The sequence below is a fragment of the Haematobia irritans genome, chromosome 4 (assembly GCF_050003625.1).
Source record: "Haematobia irritans isolate KBUSLIRL chromosome 4, ASM5000362v1, whole genome shotgun sequence".
Classification (NCBI taxonomy): Eukaryota; Metazoa; Arthropoda; class Insecta; order Diptera; family Muscidae; genus Haematobia; species Haematobia irritans.
Window position 1 is genome coordinate 206,810,366 of NC_134400.1, and position 21,159 is coordinate 206,831,524.

The following is a 21,159-nucleotide window of genomic DNA, read 5'->3' on the forward strand; positions in this document are numbered from 1 at the left end:
TGAAAAGTTGCATATTTTCATATTTTAAAAAATATCGGAAGGTCGAAAAGTCGACCATAAACATTTAGATGTTTAATATGAGAGGACCCTATATGTAAGTTCCATAATTTTCTGAATCTACTACTATGAGCAAAACGTATAAATGAATTTTAAAATATAAATTTATACAATTTAGATTAACTTGGCGCCTTGGTTGTTCATGGAAATCCCAATAGGAAATTAATTACATGTGTTCGTTATAAACCGAAAAAGAATAATAATTACGTTTATGGAACAAAAACTACTAAACCTGGCAACTAAATATTTTCACTGTTAAAAGGAATATTTGAAACCGATTCATTGCCACGAGTATGAAAGCAAATTTAAAAACATGTTAATGCAACTTTTTTGCATTAAAATGCTCACAAATTTTAACTTTTTCATAAAAATAAATATTCTTAAATCTTCTCCTTGAGGGTCCTGTAAAAATAATAATAATAATTGCTCGTTTGTTTTTTTTTTTATTTTCTTTAGGAAAAGTTTTTGATTAGCAAAAAATGCTAGAGATAACCAACTGTAACAGAATATGTGGTAGATAATTTGCCTATGATCTAAAAAATGGAGCAATTTGGAAAAATTGAAAATTAGTGGTGGAAGAGTGATAAATTGATTTTGCTTTTTTGTTTTTTTTTTTTTTTTTTTTAAGAAAAACAAAGGACCAAAAAATGGACTTTCGCAAATGGTTGAATTGATTGATGAGAATTTTTGAATAAATGTATGGACAAATGTTTGGAATGATGTGGAATCGTTTATGTGTGTAGAATAATCTAGGCGAATGAAAACCAAATCAAACTTAGTCTTGAAACATCCATTCCATGATGGAAAATCAATTACATATTTCGAATCCGAAATTGATGGATGTCAAATGAACCGGAATATAGGGTGAAGACCTCTCTTTAATTAGCTATGATAAGTTGTTATACTACAATAAAGGATATTTTGGGGATTTTATGTTTCTTCCAGAAAGCGAGTCCACCTATAATAAAACATAGTTATTAAATTTGCCTAACGTGAATGGTATTTTTTAAATAACACGTGAGCAAACAAAAATTTAAAAGAAATATATATAAACTAAAAAAAATATTTTTGAAGAAATTTGATTTAAAAATAATAAAAGAAAAAAACTAATAAATTGAACTTGACTTTAGGCCAATTTGTTTTCATATTTTCTAAAATTAAGTTAGGGAAAAAAGAGAGAAGGATTAGTCCTTGTTGTTTAGAAATTTTCCAACTACCAAGAAAAACTAAATCATATAGGAGGTGATGATAAGTAGGTGGTTGAACTATTATTAGAAAGTGGTGATGGGTGGGGGCTAGGGTCTAAAATGTGGTGGTTGGCATAAAAGGTAGTGACGGTGGTGTTATTAAAACTAAAGTAAAGTGCTTCTAAATTTATAGGAGATATTATATTTTTCATGACTAGTCTCATCTTTCATAAGGCTGCTCTGGTTTTCTTCATTTATATGTATGTATATATTCTTCTGTTTTGCTGGTAGTAATACTGCTCTTGAAATGTTTATTTCATACGGCCGTGTTTCTTTGCTCTTGTGGAATTAATGGTCATTTTATTGACTATATCATTTTGTAGCCTATAACCTGTTATATTATTGCTTGATTATTTTTCAACTGGAACATTGTAATATAGTTTGAAGTATCGTTTCATTTGATCCGTATATTTCTTATATATGCACAAGTTCATAAAATATTTGTTTTGTGAAGTTTTTATGAAAACAATTTTTTGTGTCATTTTCATATTGAATCTGAATCAGAATCTGTAATTGGCTGTGTTTATTCATATACCCAAAGACAATTAAAATCTAAGAGTGGAAGATAGCATCTACAGTTTATATTGAAACTATTTAATAAGAACCGCAATTCAAAAAAATCAATAATAATTATAAATTATTAATAATGAGTCAAGGAGAATCTCTGAGCCTAGTTCGATGTAAATTTCAAAAATACCCCAAAAAATAGCCCAATATAAAGTAAATTGGGAATATAAAACAAGTCTTACGGCCATAAGTTCGGCCAGTCCGAATCTTATGTACCCTCCACCATGGATTGCGTAGAAACTTCTACGAAAGACTGTCATCCACAATGGAGTTACTTGGGTTGTGTTATCTTAAAACTATCTTAACATCATTTTCTAAATTGTGAGTTAGTCCATACGTGGTATATATTAGACAAAAGAGGTAAGTATAGGTAAGTCTACAAATAATTACGAATCGATATGGACTTTTACACGGTACGTAGAAACCCAGAATTGAAATATGAATATGAAATACAATTATGAACTTGATATGGAGCAATTTTTGTGTGATTGGGGATCGATTTATCCGAGGGCTATATAACTATAGACCGGTATGGACCTAGTTAGGCGCGGTCGGTTTATACGGACCGATGTGGACCAATTTTTGCATGGTTGTTAAATATCATATGCTGACACCATGTACCAAATTTCAGCCGGATCGGATGAAATTTGCTTCTCTTAGAAGCTCCGCAAGCCAAATCTGGGGATCGGTTTATATGGGGGCTCTATATTAAAGGGTGATAGGTCAAAATTTGGTCGTTAAGTTGGTTGCCAAATCAACCGTTACAAATGTAATTAAAGTGTTTGGGGAACGTTTGTCGACAGCCAGGAAGTCTGGATCGGGGGGAAATCGAAAACCGGAAGCCGCTGAGACGACAAAGAGAGTTACCGGTAGTTTCAAGCGAAACCCTAACCTCTCTCTCTCCGAGATGCCGCAAATATGTATCGTCTACAACCGTGCATCGAGCCAAAAAACGAGCCGGACTATCGACTTACAAGAAGGTAGTGACTCCAAATCGCGATGATAAACAAAATACGACGGCTAAAGCGCGATCCCGGAGGCTGTACACGACGATGCTGACGAAGTTTGACTGCGTGGTAATGGACGACGAAACCTACGTCAAAGCCGACTACAAGCAGCTTCCGGGACAGGAGTTTTATACGGCAAAAGGAAGGGGAAAGGTAGCAGATATTTTGAAGCACATAAAACTGTCAAAAATCGCAAAGAAATATCTGGTTTGGCAAGCCATCTGTACCTGTGGCTTGAAAAGCAGCATTTTCATTGCTTCCGGGACTGTCAACCAAGAAATTTACGTGAAAGAGTGTTTGAATAAACGTCTGCTGCCTTTCCTGAAGAAACGCGCTTGTTCCGTACTGTTTTGGCCGGATTTGGCATCTTGGCATTACGGTAAAAAGGCAATGGAGTGGTACGCCGCCAACAACGTGCAGGTGGTTCCCAAGGACAAGAACCCTCCCAACACGCCAGAGCTCCGCCCAATTGAGAAATACTGGGCTATTGTCAAGCGGAACCTAAAGAAGACCAAAACAACTGCTAAGGACGAGCAGAAGTTCGAGGCAAACTGGCTTTCTGCGGCGAAGAAGGTGGACAAGGTGGCTGTACAAAATCTGATGGCAGGTGTCAAGCGTGAGGCCCGGCAATTCGGATTTGGAAAAGCGAAAGCCTAACTGAATATTTTTCCTGAATTTTATACTAATTGAACTTGAAAAAGAAATTTAATTTGATTTTTTAAATAAACGATTTCACCGATTTACACGCGTTTTCCCTTGACCAAATTTTGACCGTATCACCCTTTATTATGGACCGATGTGGACCAATTTTTGCATGCTTGTTAGAGACCAGATACTAACACCATGTACCAAGTTTCAGCTGGATCGGATGAAATTTGCTTCTCTTCAAGGATCCCCAAGCCCAATTTGGGGGTCCGTTTATATGGGGCCTATACGTAAAAGTGGACCGATATGGCCCATTTGCAATACCATCCGACCTACATCAATAACAACTACTTGTGTCAAGTTTCAAGTCGATAGCTTGTTTCGTTCGGAAGTTAGCTTGATTTCAACAGACGGACGGACGGACATGCTCAGATTGACTCAGAATTTCACCACGACCCAGAATATATATACTTTATGGGGTTTTAGAGCAATATTTCGATGTGTTACAAATGGAATGACAAAGTTAATATATCCCCATCCTATGGTGGAGGGTATAAAAATTGGAAATAAAATGTTGCCAAATGAATGACAATAGTAGAAAATTTTCATGAACAGTGAGCCAACGAGTCAACACGAAACTTTGTAATTATTGAACAGTCGCCACACCAAAAGTCGACTTTTCAATAATAATAAAAATAGACTGTTTAAAATGTTTACCTATTTTCAACTTTTTCAAAAATCGAATTTTGCTAATGTCGTCTTTATCAATATTGGATAAAATTGAAAAGTCGCATTTAAATTAAGAAAGCCAAAATTTTAAAATTGACTTTTGCAAAATATGAAAAAAATCGATTTTTCGTCTCTTTTGGTATTGATATTTGGACATTTTCTTCAATTTTCGCCGATTCCTACGATTACTTATATTTCCAAGATTTTTTTTTTTGTAAAACGGGTTATTAAGAAATATTTTATTATATAGGTTGTAGTAGTAATACCGACAAATTCTACTAGTCTGAAATTTTAATAATTTTTCGTTATCGCTGTTCAAATTTTTATATAGGGTTGTATTAAATCATTTAGTGGAATAAGCATTCTTTAAATTAATATAGTAATTGTAGTTGGTAAAAATATTGTTTTGGGGAAAGCAAAATTGAAATGAAAATAATTCGAAGTTTAACTTCAGATTCAATGGAAAATGCACAAAAATATTTCTTCATGACTTTGAGCAAAACTTATTTTATACGAACTTGCGTTATAGTTTTAGCTTGTCTCAAAATAGAAACAAATTTCAATGTTATTTATAAGAGGAATTCCGCAGTTATTAATTAAGAAAACAAAAAAAAATTAACGGACACTAATTGGAACCAACAATCAAACAAACACAATCCAAAATAAAAGATAACATGAAAACAAAACTAAAGAAACACAAGGGACAAACATAGTGAACAAATTTTTATTCTCGATTAAAAGGACTAAGGCAAATAAAATAAGAAAAAGAATTGCATAAAAAGTATGAATAGATTTTATTCTTATAATTTATTTTTCTTGTTTTTTCATAAATTTCCATTTAATGAAACGTTTTGTCAAAAAACACTCAAACACAAACTAGTTTTTGATATTTTTTTTTAATATACTTTTAAAGGCTTAAATATCTAATTGATAAAGATATAAATAACAAAAATAATCAAAAAAAAAAAAAAAAAAAAACAGATAAAATTTCTAATAAATTTGAATATAGCTTTAAATAGAGAATAAGAGAGAGAGAGAGGTACATATGTGAAAAATTATGTACCATTTTCACTTCAGATAGCGAGCTGATCGATAGCACATACATGGTGACACCAACTTCGACCGGGGGTCCTGAAATGTCATTTAGCATCAATATCAATATCCAAATAATTTACAAACAAAATTTTTGGTGAAATATAATGAAAATAAAAGGAATCTGAAAAACAAATATGAGATTAAAATTTTAAAATGAAAATTGTGAAAAAATTAAAAATTAAGCCAAACATCTTTTTCAGAATGTTAGGAAAAATAAATGAAAAAAAATTAAACTTGTGTTTAGGGCCATAATGTGTGTTTCTTTCAGTCTATAATCCTAATGTTTTAAGCAGTAGGGTAATGTTTTATTTTTTATAAATATTTGCAGGGGAAAATTATATTTTACATTTGATACCTTAAAAATGTGGTTACGGTTTAATAATTAATTTTACTTTCATAGTTTCCCTATGCATTTTATTTGGTTTAACAAAAAAATATGAGGGGAAGACTAATATGATTTTTGTTGTATGCGAAATTAGTTTTGGATATTTTGTTAAATTTCCTCTTTAAATTTAAACAAACAATCATTTGCTTAGTAGGGATTAAAACGGGATGGAGGCTTGAATGCTTAGGATGATTACAGTTGTTTACTTACCACCATAGTTGGGTCTTACTCTTTTGTCATAACTGACACTGAAGGAATCCAATATAGCCGATATATTAACATCTCCCAACATACTACCGCCAGAGTTTCTAAAATAATATGAGAGAAGAATATATATGCTAATATGGTCTAGTTTGTCGAGTTGGATTCGCTAGGGATTTTCGTGTGAGAGAAAGTTATAACGAACGAACACATCAAGTTGTACAACATCAAATGACATGACATTGTGGCGTATGAGTGTTATTAGAATTTCTTTTGCGGGCAAAGTAACACGTATACGCCACAAGGTCTTATGTCGGGAATATGGGGTGGTATATTTATTTCATTTTTGTTTGTTTTCTTTACTTTTGTTATTCTTCATGGTTTGTAGGTGGATATGGAAACAAACGCATATTGTTGTTTTTATTTTTAATTTAAATATGTTATGCTTATGCAATACAAAAAGACACTCGGCAGCAAAATTTGTGGCAGCTGTCGTTGATTTTTTTTTCAGTTTTTTTTTTTCATCTGTAAATAAAACTTTAAATTTCTATGTCCAAGAATATGACAATGAAGGTGATTTAAGTGAAACTACATACTATATTTATTTTTATGTTACTTCACAAAATTTCAATTTTTATAACATTGTAGTATTATGGTATAATTGTGATTCGCTTCTGCTAAAATTTTCCAAAAAAAAAAAAAAACATAAATAACTATATATAATTTTTTTTATGGTTGGTATAAAAAATATAGTTTTACTGCCATATCTCAAAATCTTAAAATATATTGTGTTTAAATGTTCCTTGATTTGTAAATGTATCAAAGTTGGGCCATCAAATAACCGTTACTTATTACCATGAAGAAATACATGGGACTTTTTCTGCATTAAAGAGCGATCAAACTGACCCAAAACAATAATTAAGGTTGTTGAAGATATTGCCTTAATGAAATGTAATTTTAAGCAAAAGAAAGTTGGATATTATCTCATCGTTTATGATCGTCCAAAATGTGACTTTTCTGGATGTATTGGTAACTTTTGCAATGCTTCTTCACTCCTCAATCTACTTATTTACGTACCCATTGAGTTAAAAACAAGTATATACAGCACTAAGTTCGGCCGGGCCGAATCTTAAATACCCACCACCATGAACCAAATATTAGGGTTTCCTTTGAAATTTCAGGAGGGCTAGAGGACTTGAGGACACTTCCCAAAGATAAATTTAAAGATTTCACCTATTAAGACTATATCAGATTCTGGATTTATAAGAACCATTTTTGTTTGAGTTTTAGAGGAATCATTAACATCTCTTGTAAGTGTGCAAGAAAATTATTAAATAACGTCTTGATTTGAAATCTAAAATCTGTAGAAGAAAAATCTGGAAGTTTTACATTGAGTTTCAAGCAATTTTCATGATCAGTGCACCTTCTACACCCTCAAAAAGTGAAGTCGGTCTATATGGAGGCATTGCCAAATGGACCGATAAAAACTTAATCCGATACACGTTTTTGTGAGCCTGTGATACCAGAATATTTACAATTTCAGGCAAATCAGATAAAAACTACGGTTTCTAGAAACCCAAGGAGTTAAATCGGGAAATCGTTCTTATGGGGGCTATACTAAAACACGAAAATACCTCTAGATTTCCAATTTCAGGCAAATAGGATAAAAACTTCGGATTCTAGAAGTCCAAGATGTAAAATCGGGAGATCGGTCTATATGGGGGCTATACCAAAATATGGACCGATACTCAAAATTTTTGGCACACGTATTTGTGGTCCTACAATACCTCTAGATTTCCAATTTCAGGTAAATTGAATAAAAACTGCGGTTTCTATAAGCGCAAGAAGTAAAATCGGGAGATCGGTCTATATGGGGGCTATACCAAAACAAACTAAATTTTAAATTGAAGTTTGAGGCCTTTAAAACACCGGGGATTTTTAATAAACCCCCAGCCGGTGTTGATAAACCCGTCCACCGGTTTTCGTCCATTGGATTTGATCACTCTAGATACAGTCCACGGATTCCATTGTTCCTTGGTACCAGTTACGGTGTTGAAATCCGACACCTGTTAACAGGATTCAATTACACAAAACGAAACTGGAAGGTGAACAACCGATTTTCGATAATCGGTTTACCGGTGTTCTATATTTCAATGAAATATCTATCTATTTTGTCATCCGAAAGACTTCTGAAAGTCGAACTTTTTGTAGAGAGATATTAAAGATGAGAAACAACTGACTACTGACAAGACGCTTCCACTAAGTAGCTCAAAAAATCTTTTAGTACACAGCTCTCTTTACGACGATTTCACATTCTGTATCTCTACATAGTGTATACACGCACAGAAAAACCATGGTTGGACATGGTTGCCGCATCCATTTAATGCTTATCTAGAGCATGTAATTGCCGCGAAAACCATGTATTTTGTCTTTGTAAAAATAGTTTTCGAGCGGAGAAAAATGTATGGTGGCAATAAGCATTTGAATGGTTCTCAAATACCGCAAACATGTTCTATCATTTAAATGATAGAATTTGAAACCATTAAATGGTCGGGAAAATCATGTATCTGACCATTCAATTTTTTTACTTTTTTACAAGGAAAAAAAGTATTTTTATAGGTTAAGTATAGACATGTCTAGAACCATTACATGGCCATAAAGACCATTTAAATTTTTTTCGTGACCATTTAATTTTTTAACTTGTTTGCAGCGAAAAGAATTTTATAAAAACATTGAGCAGGTACACACGATTTTCATTTTGCGCGTCAGTCGTGTGTTGATTGTTTCTTGGAATGGACGGAGAATACGGATTTACTGTGTTTTGTGTTAATTTATTTATTCAGAAGTGGCACGTGGTTTTATGTGAACACAAAAAAGGAAAGTGTAATTGAAAAAATGAACCTGTTTTTTGTTCTGCCTTTTTCTATATGGTATCATTTATTTTTATTTGTAGTTACATGATGTCTGCATTTGTACATTTGATGCGCACGATGTAAATATGGAATAATTACTTATTGTTGAAATTGAAATAAAATAGAGTGTGTAAAAATATACGATGTTAGATTGAACGGCATTATAAATACAAATAAACAATGAATTAGTTTATAAATAAATAAAAACCAACAAATAAAGTTAATTTTGCGTTTTCTTTTCTCAAGTGCTTCTATTTTAACCGGTTTAACGGTTAAAGAACAAAAAAATAATAATAATAACAAGTATGTACGGCCGTAAGTTCGGCCAGGCCGAAGCTTATGTACTCTCCACCATGGATTGCGTAGAAACTTCTTCTAAACACTGCCATCCACAATCGAATTACTTAAGTTGCGGTAACGCTTGCCGATGGCAAGGTATCTTAAAACCTCCTAACATCGTCTTCTAAATTGTATGTAAGTCCATACGTGGTTATATTTAAACAAAAAAGATCGATCAAATACGTATATAATTCAGTTTGACAAAATTTTCTATAGAAAGAAAATTTTGACAAAATTTTCTACAGAAATAAAATTTTAACAAACTTTTCTATACAAATAAAATTTAAACAAAATTTTCTATAGAAATAAAATTTTGACAATGATGAAAATTTGATTATGAACCGAATAAAATGTTAACAAAATTTTCTATAGAAATAAAATTTTGACAAAATTTTCTGTAGAAATAAAATTTTGACAAAATTTTCTGTAGAAATAAAATTTTGACAAAATTTTCTATAGAAATAAAATTTTGGTAAATTATTTTTGAGTCGAGTGGCAATCATGATTATGAACCGATTTGGACCAATTTTTGTGTGATTGGAAATCGGCTATACATAACTATAGACCGATATGGACCAATTTTGGTATGGTTGTTAGCGGCCATATATTAACACCAAGTTCCAAATTTGAACCGGATCGGATGAATTTTGCTCCTCCAAGAGCCACCGGAGGTCAAATCTGGAGAACGTTTTATATGGGGCTATATATAATTATGGACCGATGTGGACTAATTTCTGCATGGTTGTTAGAGACAATATAACAACATCATGTACCAAATTTCAGCCGGATCCGATGAAATTTGCTTCTCGTTGAGGCTCCGCAAGCCAAATCTGGGGATCGGTTTATATGAGGGCTATATATAATTATGGACCGATGTGGACCAATTTTTGCATGGTTGTTAGAGACCATATACCAATACCATGTACCGAATTTCAGCCGGATCGGATGAAATATGCTTCTGTTAGAGGCTCCACAAGCCAAATCTGGGGATCGGTTTATATGGGGGCTATATATAATTATAGACCGATGTAGACCAATTTTTGCATGATTATTAGAGACCATATACCAACATCATATACCAAATTTCAGCTGGATCGGATGAAATATGCTTCTGTTAGAGGCTCCACAAGCCAAATCTGGGGATCGGTTTATATGGGGGCTATATATAATTATTTACCGATGTGGACCAATTTTTTCATGGTTGTTAGAGACCATATACCAACACCGTGTACCAAATTTCAGCAAGATCGGATGAAATTTGCTTCTCTTTGATCGGTTTATATGGGTGCTATATATAATTATGGACCGATGTGGATCAATTTTTGTGTGGTTGTTAGAGACCATATACCAACACCATGTACCAAATTTCAGCCGGATCGGATGAAATATGCTTCTGTTAGAGGCTCCACAAGCCAAATCTGAGGGTCCCTTTATATGGGGGCTATACGTAAAAGTGGGCCGATATGGCCCATTTGCAATACCATCCAACCTACATCAATAACAACTACTTGTGCCATGTTTCAAGTCGATAGCGTGTTTCGTTCGGAAGTTAGCGTGATTTCAACAGACGGACGGACGGACATGCTCAGATCGACTCAGAATTTCACCACGACCCAGAATATATATACTTTATGAGGTCTGAGAGCAATATTTCGATGTGTTACAAACGGAATGACAAAGTTAATATACCCCCATCCTATGGTGGAGGGTATAATAAATGAATGGTTTTTGAAAAAATTAGGAATTGTGAATAAACCGAAACGCGACTTAAAAACACCTGTTATTAGGACACCATAGTCTAAGTGTACTATATGTGAATCCCTGCATTACGTTTAAACACTGCTATGAAATGGTCTCACTTTTCTCAATTTTTCTAAGATCAATTTGGGGATCGATTTATATGTACACCATATGTATATTAAATCTTATAATGAAATACTTAAGCAGTCCAATTTAGAAACTCATATAGGTGACTTTTTTATATAAAATTTAAGTAATAAAATAAAACTTTTTATATAAAATTTAAGTAGAATTAAAAAAATCACAGTTGTTAAGAAAATAGCATTGTTTTCGTTTGCCATTTACAGACATATCTCAACGTTAATTTTTAAAGTTTCGAAATTTTCTTACACCTTAACTAGCCGCCAGGGTCGTTTCTTTTAGTTCCTAATTTTGCTAGCAGCCAACTATGAAGTCACTTAATAACTTCTGGCTTCAAGTTTTTGAGTAATTTATCTTTTTCTTGACCTAGTTTATTTATATTCGTACTTGAGCTGTCCATCAGTACATAGTGCAACTTCAACCTATACACACATACAAGAGCTAACATGCATACATGTATATATAATGACGTGTTGTTTCACCCTATATTATTTTTAACATGTTTGCAATTCCATTTATTTTTTTTCTTGCGCGCCAAATGAAAATTGCTAAGGCATCATTTTAAGGCAAATATTAAGTTTTTCATTGTTATTATTGTTGTTGCAGATTCCAAACTAAACCGTCATCATCATCATCATCATATATGCAAGTTGTTATAAAACAAAGTTATGGCACACAAGACGGAAACACTTGCCAATAATGTCAAAGTTGTTTGTTCATATTGTTCTGGGTAACACTAACACCGTTGGCAGTATTCTGACAAGGCAGCTAAACGAAAACAAGTTCTTAGCTTGGCGAATATTTTATCGACATTATTTGCCTGAGTATATGTAGATATATCATAAGTTGCCTGAAGTTCGTTGTTTTTTTTTCAAGAACTATGCTTAGTAACTTGTGAATGGAATTTTCTTATGAAGAACAAAAAAAAAAAAAATTGGCATTGTATGATTATAGATCGAAGATGAATAAAATGCATATTTTCTACGAAAGATACATGTTTATTATACCCTGCGCCACACTGTGGAACAGGATACTATAAGTTAGTGCATATGTTTGTAACACCCAGAAGGAGACGAGACACACGGTGTCTTTGGCAATAATGCTCAGGGTGGGTCCATGAGTCGATATAACCATGTCCGTCCGTCCGTCTGTCTGTGAACACATTTTTGTGATCAAAGTCTAGGTCGCAATTTAAGTCCAATAGCCTTCAAATTTGGCAGATGTTCATAATTTGGGTCAGAATAGAACCCTATTGGTTTTGGAAGAAATCGGTTCAGATTTAGATATAGCTCCCATATATATCTTTCGACCGATATGGACTTATATGGCCCCAGAAGCCAGATTTTTGGCCGAATTTGGTTGAAATTTTGCACAAGGAGTACAATTAGTAGTATAGTCAAGTGTGCAAAATTTGATTGAAATCGGTTCAGATTTAGATATAGCTCCCATATATATCTTTCGCCCGATATGGACTAATATAGTCCTAAAAGCCAGAGTTTTGGCACAATTTGGTTGAAATTTTGCACAGGGAGTAGAATTAGCATTGTAGCTATGCGTGCCCATATATCTCTTTCGCCCGATATGCACTTATATGGACCCAGAAGCCAGAGTTTTATCCCGATTAGCTTGAAATTTTGCACAAGGAGTACAATTGGTAGTATAGTCATGTGTGCCAAATTTGAAATCGGTTCAGATTTAGATATAGCTTCCATATATATATGTTTTTCTGATTTCGACAAAAATGGTCAAAATACCAACATTTTCCTTTTCGCCACTACTTAATCGAAAAGTTGTAAAAATGACTCTAATTTTCCTAAACTTCTAATACATATATATCGAGCGATAAATCATAAATAAACTTTTGCGAAGTTTCCTTAAAATTGCTTCAGATTTAAATGTTTCCCATATTTTTTACAAAATTATGTTCCACCCTAGTGCATTAGCCAACTTAAATTTTGAGTCTATAGATTTTGTAAAAGTCAAATTCTGTCCAATTCGAGTGATATTTAAATGTATGTATTTGGGACAAACCTTTATATATAGCACCCAACACATTTGACGGATGTGATATGGTATCGAAAATTTAGATCTACAAAGTGGTTCAGGGTATAATATAGTCGGCCCCGCCCGACTTTAGACTTTCCTTACTTGTTTTTTTTTTTTGTTTTTTTTTTTTTTTTGTAAAAGATAGCTAGAAATCCATTGCAATGGTCAAAATTATAACCACAATTCGCAAAAATGCAAATGTTATCCACATCTGTTCTTTATAGAAAACAACGACCATATGGTCGAGAATATTTTCTATGGACATCTAAATTATGTGTTGTTAATTTGTAGCAGATATCTGTTTCCCAAGGATTTTGTTTACACTCCCCTATCAGACAAGGACCTGCTATCACAGATGTCAGGATTGATGACCGTTATAACAATAAATCTAATATACGCATTAAGTCTAGATGGCGAAACAGTTTTGTTTTTATTTTCTCAGCATAGTTACAAAACCTATCGCTTGTTTCGTTCAGAAGTTTACGTGATTTCAACAAACGGATATCGCTAGATCGTCTCAACATGTCCCAAAATATTTATAGTTTATGGGGTCTGAGACCAATATTTCGATATATTACAAACGGAATGACATTGTTAGTATACTCTCATCATAAGGTTATTTTCACTGATTTTTATACCCACCACCATAGAATGGTGACGGGGGTATAATAAGTTTGTCATTCCGTTTGTAACACATCGAAATATCGATTTCCGACTATATAAAGTATATATATTCTTGATCAGAGAGAAATTCTAAGACGATATAACGATGTCCGTCTGTCCGTCTGTCTGTCTGTCTGTCTGTCTGTTGTAATCACGCTACAGTCTTCAATAATGAAGCAATCGTGCTGAAATTTTGCACAAGCTCGTCTTTTGTCTGCAGGCAGGTCAAGTTCGAAGATGGGCTATATCGGTCCAGGTTTTGATATAGTCCCCATATAAACCGACCTCCCGATTTGGGGTCTTGGGCTTATAGAAATCGTAGTTTTTATCCAATTTGCATGAAATTTTAAATCTAGAGGTATTTTATGACCATAAAGAGGTGTGCCAAAAATGGTGAGTATCGGTTCATGTTTTGGTATAGCCCCCATATAGACCGATCTCCCGATTTTACTTCTTGGGCTTATAGAGACCACAGTTTTTACGCAATTTACCTGAAATTGGAAATCTAGAGGTATTGTAGGACCACAAATACGTGTGCCAAAAATTATGAGTATCGGTCCATATTTTGGTATAGCCCCCATATAGACCGATCTCCCGATTTTACTTCTTGGGCTTATAGAAACCGCAGTTTTTATCCAATTTACCTGAAATTGGATATCGAGAGGTACTTTAGAACTGTAAAGAGGTGTGCCACAAATGGTGAGCATCGGTCCATGTTTTGGTATGGTCCCCATATAAACCGACCTCCCGATTTGGGGTCTTGGGCTTATAGAAACCGTAGTTTTTATATAATTTGCCTGAAATTGAAAATCTAGAGGTACTTGAGGACCATCAAAAGGTGTGCCGAAAATGGTCCGTATCGTTCCATGTTTTGGTATAGCCCCCATATAGACCGATCTCCCGATTTTACATCTTGGGTTTATAGAATCCGCAATTTATATACAAATTGCCTGAAATTGGAAATTTATAGGTATTTTAGGACCATAAAGAGGTTTGCCACAAATGGTGAGTATCGGTCCATGTTTTGATATAGCCCCCATATAGACCGATATCCCGATTTTACTTCTTGGGCTTCTAGAATCCGAAGTTTTTATCCTATTTGCCTGAAATTGGAAATCTAGAGGTATTTTCGGGTCATAAAGAGGTGTGCCCAAAACGGTGAGTATGGGTCCATATTTTAGTATAGCCCCCATAAGAACGATCTCTCGATTTAACTCCTTGGGTTTCTAGAAACCGTAGTTTTTATCCAATTTGCTTGAAATTGTAAATATTTTGATATTTTCGGCTCACAAAATGTGTATCGGATTAAGTTTTTATCGGTACTTTTGGTAATCCATAAGACCGACTTCACTTCTTGAGGCTATAGAAGGCGCCCTGATCATGAAAATTGCTTGAAACTCAATGTAAAATTTCCAGATTTTACTTCTCGGGTGAAAATCTACAGATTTAGATTTCAAATCAAGACGTTATTTTATAATTTTCTTGCACACTTACAAGAGATGTTAATGATTCTCTAAAACTACAAACAAAATGGTTCTTATAAATCCAGAATCTGATATAGTCCTCATAGGTGAAATTTTTAAATTTATCTTCGGGGAAGTGTCCTCAAGCCTCCTGATATTTCAAAGGAAACTCTAATATTTGGTTCATGGTGGTGGGTATTTAAGATTCGGCCCGGCCGAACTTACTGCTGTATATACTTGTTATTTTGTCGGTTTTGTCCGGTTTTGGGAATATCAAAAAACCGAAAAAGGGCTGCAAAAACTTGGATTTTTGGATAAACTGAAAACCAAAAAAAAAAAAAAACTTTATTTGGGCAACCTTAGATTTCAGTTTCAGATTTTGATATAGGTTCCATATATACACCCTCAACAAAAAAATCGCTTCTCTAACATATGTTCCAAACATAATTTGCATGAAGCACACATATTATTAGATACTGCCGAAACACTAATATGTTTGTTTTATGTGAACATATTGCTTGGAAGAATTTTCCCACAAGAAGATTGTGCTGATTTCCTCACATAATTTTTATTTTCACGAAATTTGTTAGTTTTTGGCATCTTTTTCTGTAATTCACATAATATTGAAGAAATTATTCAATTTTATATATATATTTTTTTTAGTTTTACCTTTCGCCTGGACGGAGAATCGAACCGAACACCATACAGTTTGTTAGCCAACAAACTATCCACTGGGCTACGTAGCTGTTATAGTCACCAGTAGACAATTAACGATTATAAGTTACATTTATATAGCATAGTTTGCAGCGCCCACGATCCCATGGAAACATAGCACTATTTAACAGAAATATACATTTGTTGTCCACGTGGAGCAGTGGTTAGCATATAGCATATATATATATATATATATATATATATATATATATATATATATATATATATATATATATATATATATATATATATATATATATATATATATATATATATATATATATATATATATATATATATATATATATATATATAGATATATATATATATATATACTTTATGGGGTCTTAGATCAATATTTCGATGTGTTGGCGAACTGTGTTAATATACCCCCTATCCTATGGTAAAAGGTATAAAAATGGTGTTCGGTCGAAGCAGGGATTGAACCAATGACCCTTTGCATGCAAGGCAGACATGCTAACCATTGCTCCACGTGGACAACAAATTTGGCTTCCAGACCCTCTAAGAGAAGCAAATTTGATCCGATCCGGCTGAAATTTGGTACATGGTGTTAGTATATGGTCTCTGAAAATCATACAAAAATTGGTCCATATCGGTCCATAATTATATATAGCCCCCATATAAACCGATCCCCCCATTTGGCTTTCGGAGCCTCTAAGACAAGCAAATTTCATCCGATCCGCCTGAAATTTGGTACATGGTGTTAGTATATGGTATTTAACTACCTTGCAAACATTGGTCCATATCGGTCTATAATTATATATAGCCCCCATATAAACCGATCACCAGATTCGACCTCCGGAGCCTCTTAGAAGACCAAAATTAATCTGATTCGGCTGTATTTGGTACGTGGTGGTAATATATGGCCTCAAACACCAATGCAAAAATTGGTCGAAATCGGTTCATAATTATATATAGGCCCCATATAAACCGATTCCCAGATTTAACCTCCAGAGCCCCTTGGAAGAGCAAAATTCATCCGATTCGGTTGAAATTTGGTACATGGTGTTAGTATATTGTCTCTAACAACCATGCAAAAATTGGTCCACATCGGTCCATAATTATATAGAACCCTCATATAAACCGACCCCCAGATTTGGCTTGCGGAGCCTCTAAGAGAAGCAAATTTCAACCGATCTGGCTGGAATTTGGTACATGGTGTTGGTATATCGTCTTTAACAACCATTCAAAAATTGGTCCACATCGGTCCATAATAATATATAGCCCCTGATTTGGCTTCCAGAGCCTCAAAGAGAAAAAATTTCATCCGATCTGGCTGAAATTTGGTATATAGTGTTTGTATATGGTCTCTAACAACCATGCAAAAATTGGTCCATATAGGTTCATAATTATATATAGCCCCCATATAAACCGATCCCCAGATTTGACCTCCGGAGCCTCTTGAAGGAGCAAAATTCATCCGATCCGGTTGAAATTTGGTACATTTCGCTAGGGTATGGTCGATAACAACCATGCCAAAATTGGTCCATATCTATCTATATTATATATAGCCCCCAAATAAACCGATCCCCAATCACAGAAAAATTACGATTGCCACTCGAACCAAAAATAATCTACCAAAATTTTATTGCCATAGAAAATTTAGTCAAAATTTTATATTTCTATAGAATATTTTGTCAAAATTTTATTTCTATAGAAAATTTTGTCAAGATTTTATGTCTTTACGAAATTTTGTCAAAATATAGTTTCTATACAAAAAAAACTGTCAAAACTTTATTTCTATAGAAATTTTAGTGCTCCAGATGTTGAAATGGTGGACGTCCGTCCTATAACAAGTCCATGTGAAATTCATTGCTTCTGTGCCAATTTTGCACCATATCCAGATTCAAAAACAACGTTTTCATTACTTTTTTGGCGACGATTTTTTTGCTGGGATGTAAAATTCAAGTGTTAAAAGATACCTTAAATACTGGACACAGTAGTAAGAGAAATTCTTACTCATATACTAGATATTACCATCAAAAGTCTATCAAATGTATTTTCAATGTAAAATTACCAAAGGATTTTAATAAAATGTAATGATAACATTTTCAACGTGAGATAACAAATTTATATCCACCGTTTAATAAATTTATTTTAACAAAAGAAATTAAATTTTCCTTTCAAAAGTATGTGTTGTTATGAGAATCGTTGGAGTCGGTTATGTCAATTATTTGTTAAACAAATATACCAGATTTTTACAAACAAGAAACTCCGACACCCTGTGTTATTTTTTTTATCACTCTATAGTAGGTTCCAATTAGGATGCAAGTTCTTTTACCTTAAATTATAGTTATTATCCCAACAGTTGTTATATATGACTCTTCAAAACCTCCATTATTTAAGGTCAATACAAAACGCAATACCAATCTCAATTGAAGAAAATGTTCTGGGTCAGTATTAACATAAAAACGAATGCAATTTCGCCTAACATCCAAAAGAAAATTTAAACGAAGCTCCTTGCATATGAAATTTTTACTAATGATTCGTGTTAATCACCATTATTGTTTATGGTAATCCTAAGGATGACCTATGTCAAAAGTGACCTTCGAATGTCGAATGAGTTAACAAAGACACCACCCGGAATTAGATTAAACGAAGGGGTTATTAACAATCACTTAGTTGAAGGTTGTCACCACTATGGCAGGCGACAGAGAGTGTCTTCGAAATTATCTTGAAATGGTCTATTGTGGAGGCTTTCACCACCCTCCCCTACCCAACCCTTGGAGTAGAGGTCATTCATGTGGTCAAATATACATAACACATACCATCTACTGCCACTCTACGCCATTTGCAGTCATTCATACAAAGGTTCTTTAAGGTTCATGTTAGCTTGGCAGAAACGCCTTTGATGTGCCAAAAAAAAGAAAAAGAAATGGCTATGCAACGCCCAAAATATGTTTACTTGCCATTATATAATAATGGCCGACAGTATGAAACAGGAAATCAAAATGGAGCCAACGGCAAAAAGATTTTGGTCTCAACAGGGGAGAGTAAAAGCGGTGCTGAAAACTATGGCAACAACGAACATAAAACATTCACAGTGTGACCTGTGACCAAATTTTCGTTTTACTATGGATGGGTGTGAGACAGCTTGGATGCTGGTGGCCACTTTACTTTTAGGGAAGGGCAGTTGGTATTTTCTTTGATGATGATAACGAGAAAAAAAACGAAAAATAATGCTAACATCATCAAGAACATCAGTAATATGCCCTTGTTGTTGTTGTTGTTCTTGTGTTTGTTGCTGCTGTTTTCATTCATTCCATTTTTCGTTTATTTTTATGTTATTGTTGTTGTTGTTTTTTATTTTGGATTATGGGGTATCTGTTCAAATGTTCTTTTGTATTGTCGTCGACAAGCCTGTGGGTGAGATGTGTCAAAATGCTTGGTGACGCCCTTAACAATAAGCATCTCGATTACAAGCATTTTTATCTGGTAACATTTTTCTTTATACACCTCTTAACATATCCAAGTATACATCGCAAATAACAGTACGCACACACATACAGTTACATTTTTAGGGATATTAAAGAAGCGGATTTGGTTAGTTCTTTAATTTTAAAATATATACACGCAAAAAATAATTCTTTCCTCCCAAACGAAATTTTAGACAAACAAAGTTCATTCTCATTTGCTTTTCGCAATAAGGAAGTGTATTTGGAAGAAAAGTATATACTTTTTGTGATAAACGTTTATTATTTTCCAGGATGTAAAAACAATTTCATAAAGACTAACTCAAACAAAAAACATTGTTTTCTTGCACTTTCCCTCACATCTTTCTCACTCCCACGAGGTTTTTTTAGTTCTTAACCCCTTTTCCTGTAATAACAACAATGTAGAAGAAATTATACGATTTTATATTTTTTTTTTACCTTTCGCCTGGACGGAGAATCGAACCACGGACCATGCAATGTAAGCCAACACACTATGTACCTGTTATGGTCATCAATAGATAATTATCCATATAAGTTTAAGTTATTTATATAGCATAGCTTGCGGCGCCCACGAACCGAATAAACAACGTTTATTTAACAGAAACAAACATTTAGTTTGACACCGTGGAGCAGTGATTGCTGCTTCCCTGCTTCGACCAAAGTTTATTTTTGGTTTTTTTTTTACATATATTCCAGATATGTTCGCAAGATTCCGAAAAAAATGTTCAACATTACATTGTACTATATTAAATTTTGAACTGTAAAATGTTTCTTATTAAAGACCTAAAGTCAGAAAAGAACAGTGTTTGATATAAACGAAATGGACTGTGTTGTTGTTTCAAAAATAACTTTTTTATTGAAAAAATAAAAATTTTGTAACAAACGATTTTTTTCGGTTATAAAAGTTTAAAATTTTCGAAGCAATTCAAAAAATTCTAACAAAAGAAAAACGTTTTCGGTACCAAACGTTTCCAAACGTTTTTTTCTTTACGTGTACATCGCCTGATAAATCTAAAAATTGTGATGAAAAAGTACCAAATGGCTCGCGGTCGTGCCACGGTGTTTTTGCCAGTCGAAATATAGCAAAAAAAGCACAAAAGTGTCAACTTTATCAAGCCTGTCTTGATCAGGTTTGGCCTGTCACAAACTGTGACTTTTGCGACATACATTTGCGACGGTATAATACGTATGTCGCAAAAGTCGTAAACCTACTGTAGAAAACCAAATTTTGAATAGAAGAAATCCTGAACATTTTTTAATTTAGTTTGACAGCATTCGCTGTGAGTTTCTGCAGAAATTTGTTAAAGCTTTCCCATGGTCAAGCCTATTTTCTTAGGTGGTATCGAAATTCCCGTTGGTGAGTGTGCAAAATACCTTGGGATTATATTGGACAGGAGACAGAACTTAAAGCTAAGAAAGGACGAGAAAATCCACGGTTACCCTGTACTCGTGCAAAAGGCAATAGGGAACTGGGGGACTAAAACCGAAAATTGTGAACATTCCTAAGAATTGAAACCTCTTCGCACATACCATCGTCTTGGATATCATCGAATTCGCTGCTTAGCCGACGCGACTAAAGTATTTTCTGTTTGCGACTTTTGTTACTTTTTCTACATTTACGACGCGTATGTGACGTTTACGACGTTTACAACTTTGCGACAGTCGCAAACCTAAAAAAGTTTGATACAGACCATCTCTGGTGTTGATATTACATATCGAATATGAGCTAAAAATGTTAGCTGGTTTGACTGTA

General features: G+C 33.8%; 1 protein-coding gene across 1 annotated transcript in view; it reads right to left on the reverse strand.

The window, feature by feature from the left end:
* Positions 1-21,159, reverse strand: part of Rdl (Resistant to dieldrin) — a 162,249-nt gene that overhangs the window by 83,671 nt on the left and 57,419 nt on the right. The window contains exons 2-3 of the mRNA XM_075305961.1: positions 5,943-6,040; positions 5,316-5,383 (exon numbers count right to left, since the gene is read on the reverse strand). Coding sequence (XP_075162076.1) covers positions 5,316-5,383; positions 5,943-6,040 — 166 coding nt within the window. The remainder of the gene's footprint in view (positions 1-5,315; positions 5,384-5,942; positions 6,041-21,159) is intronic.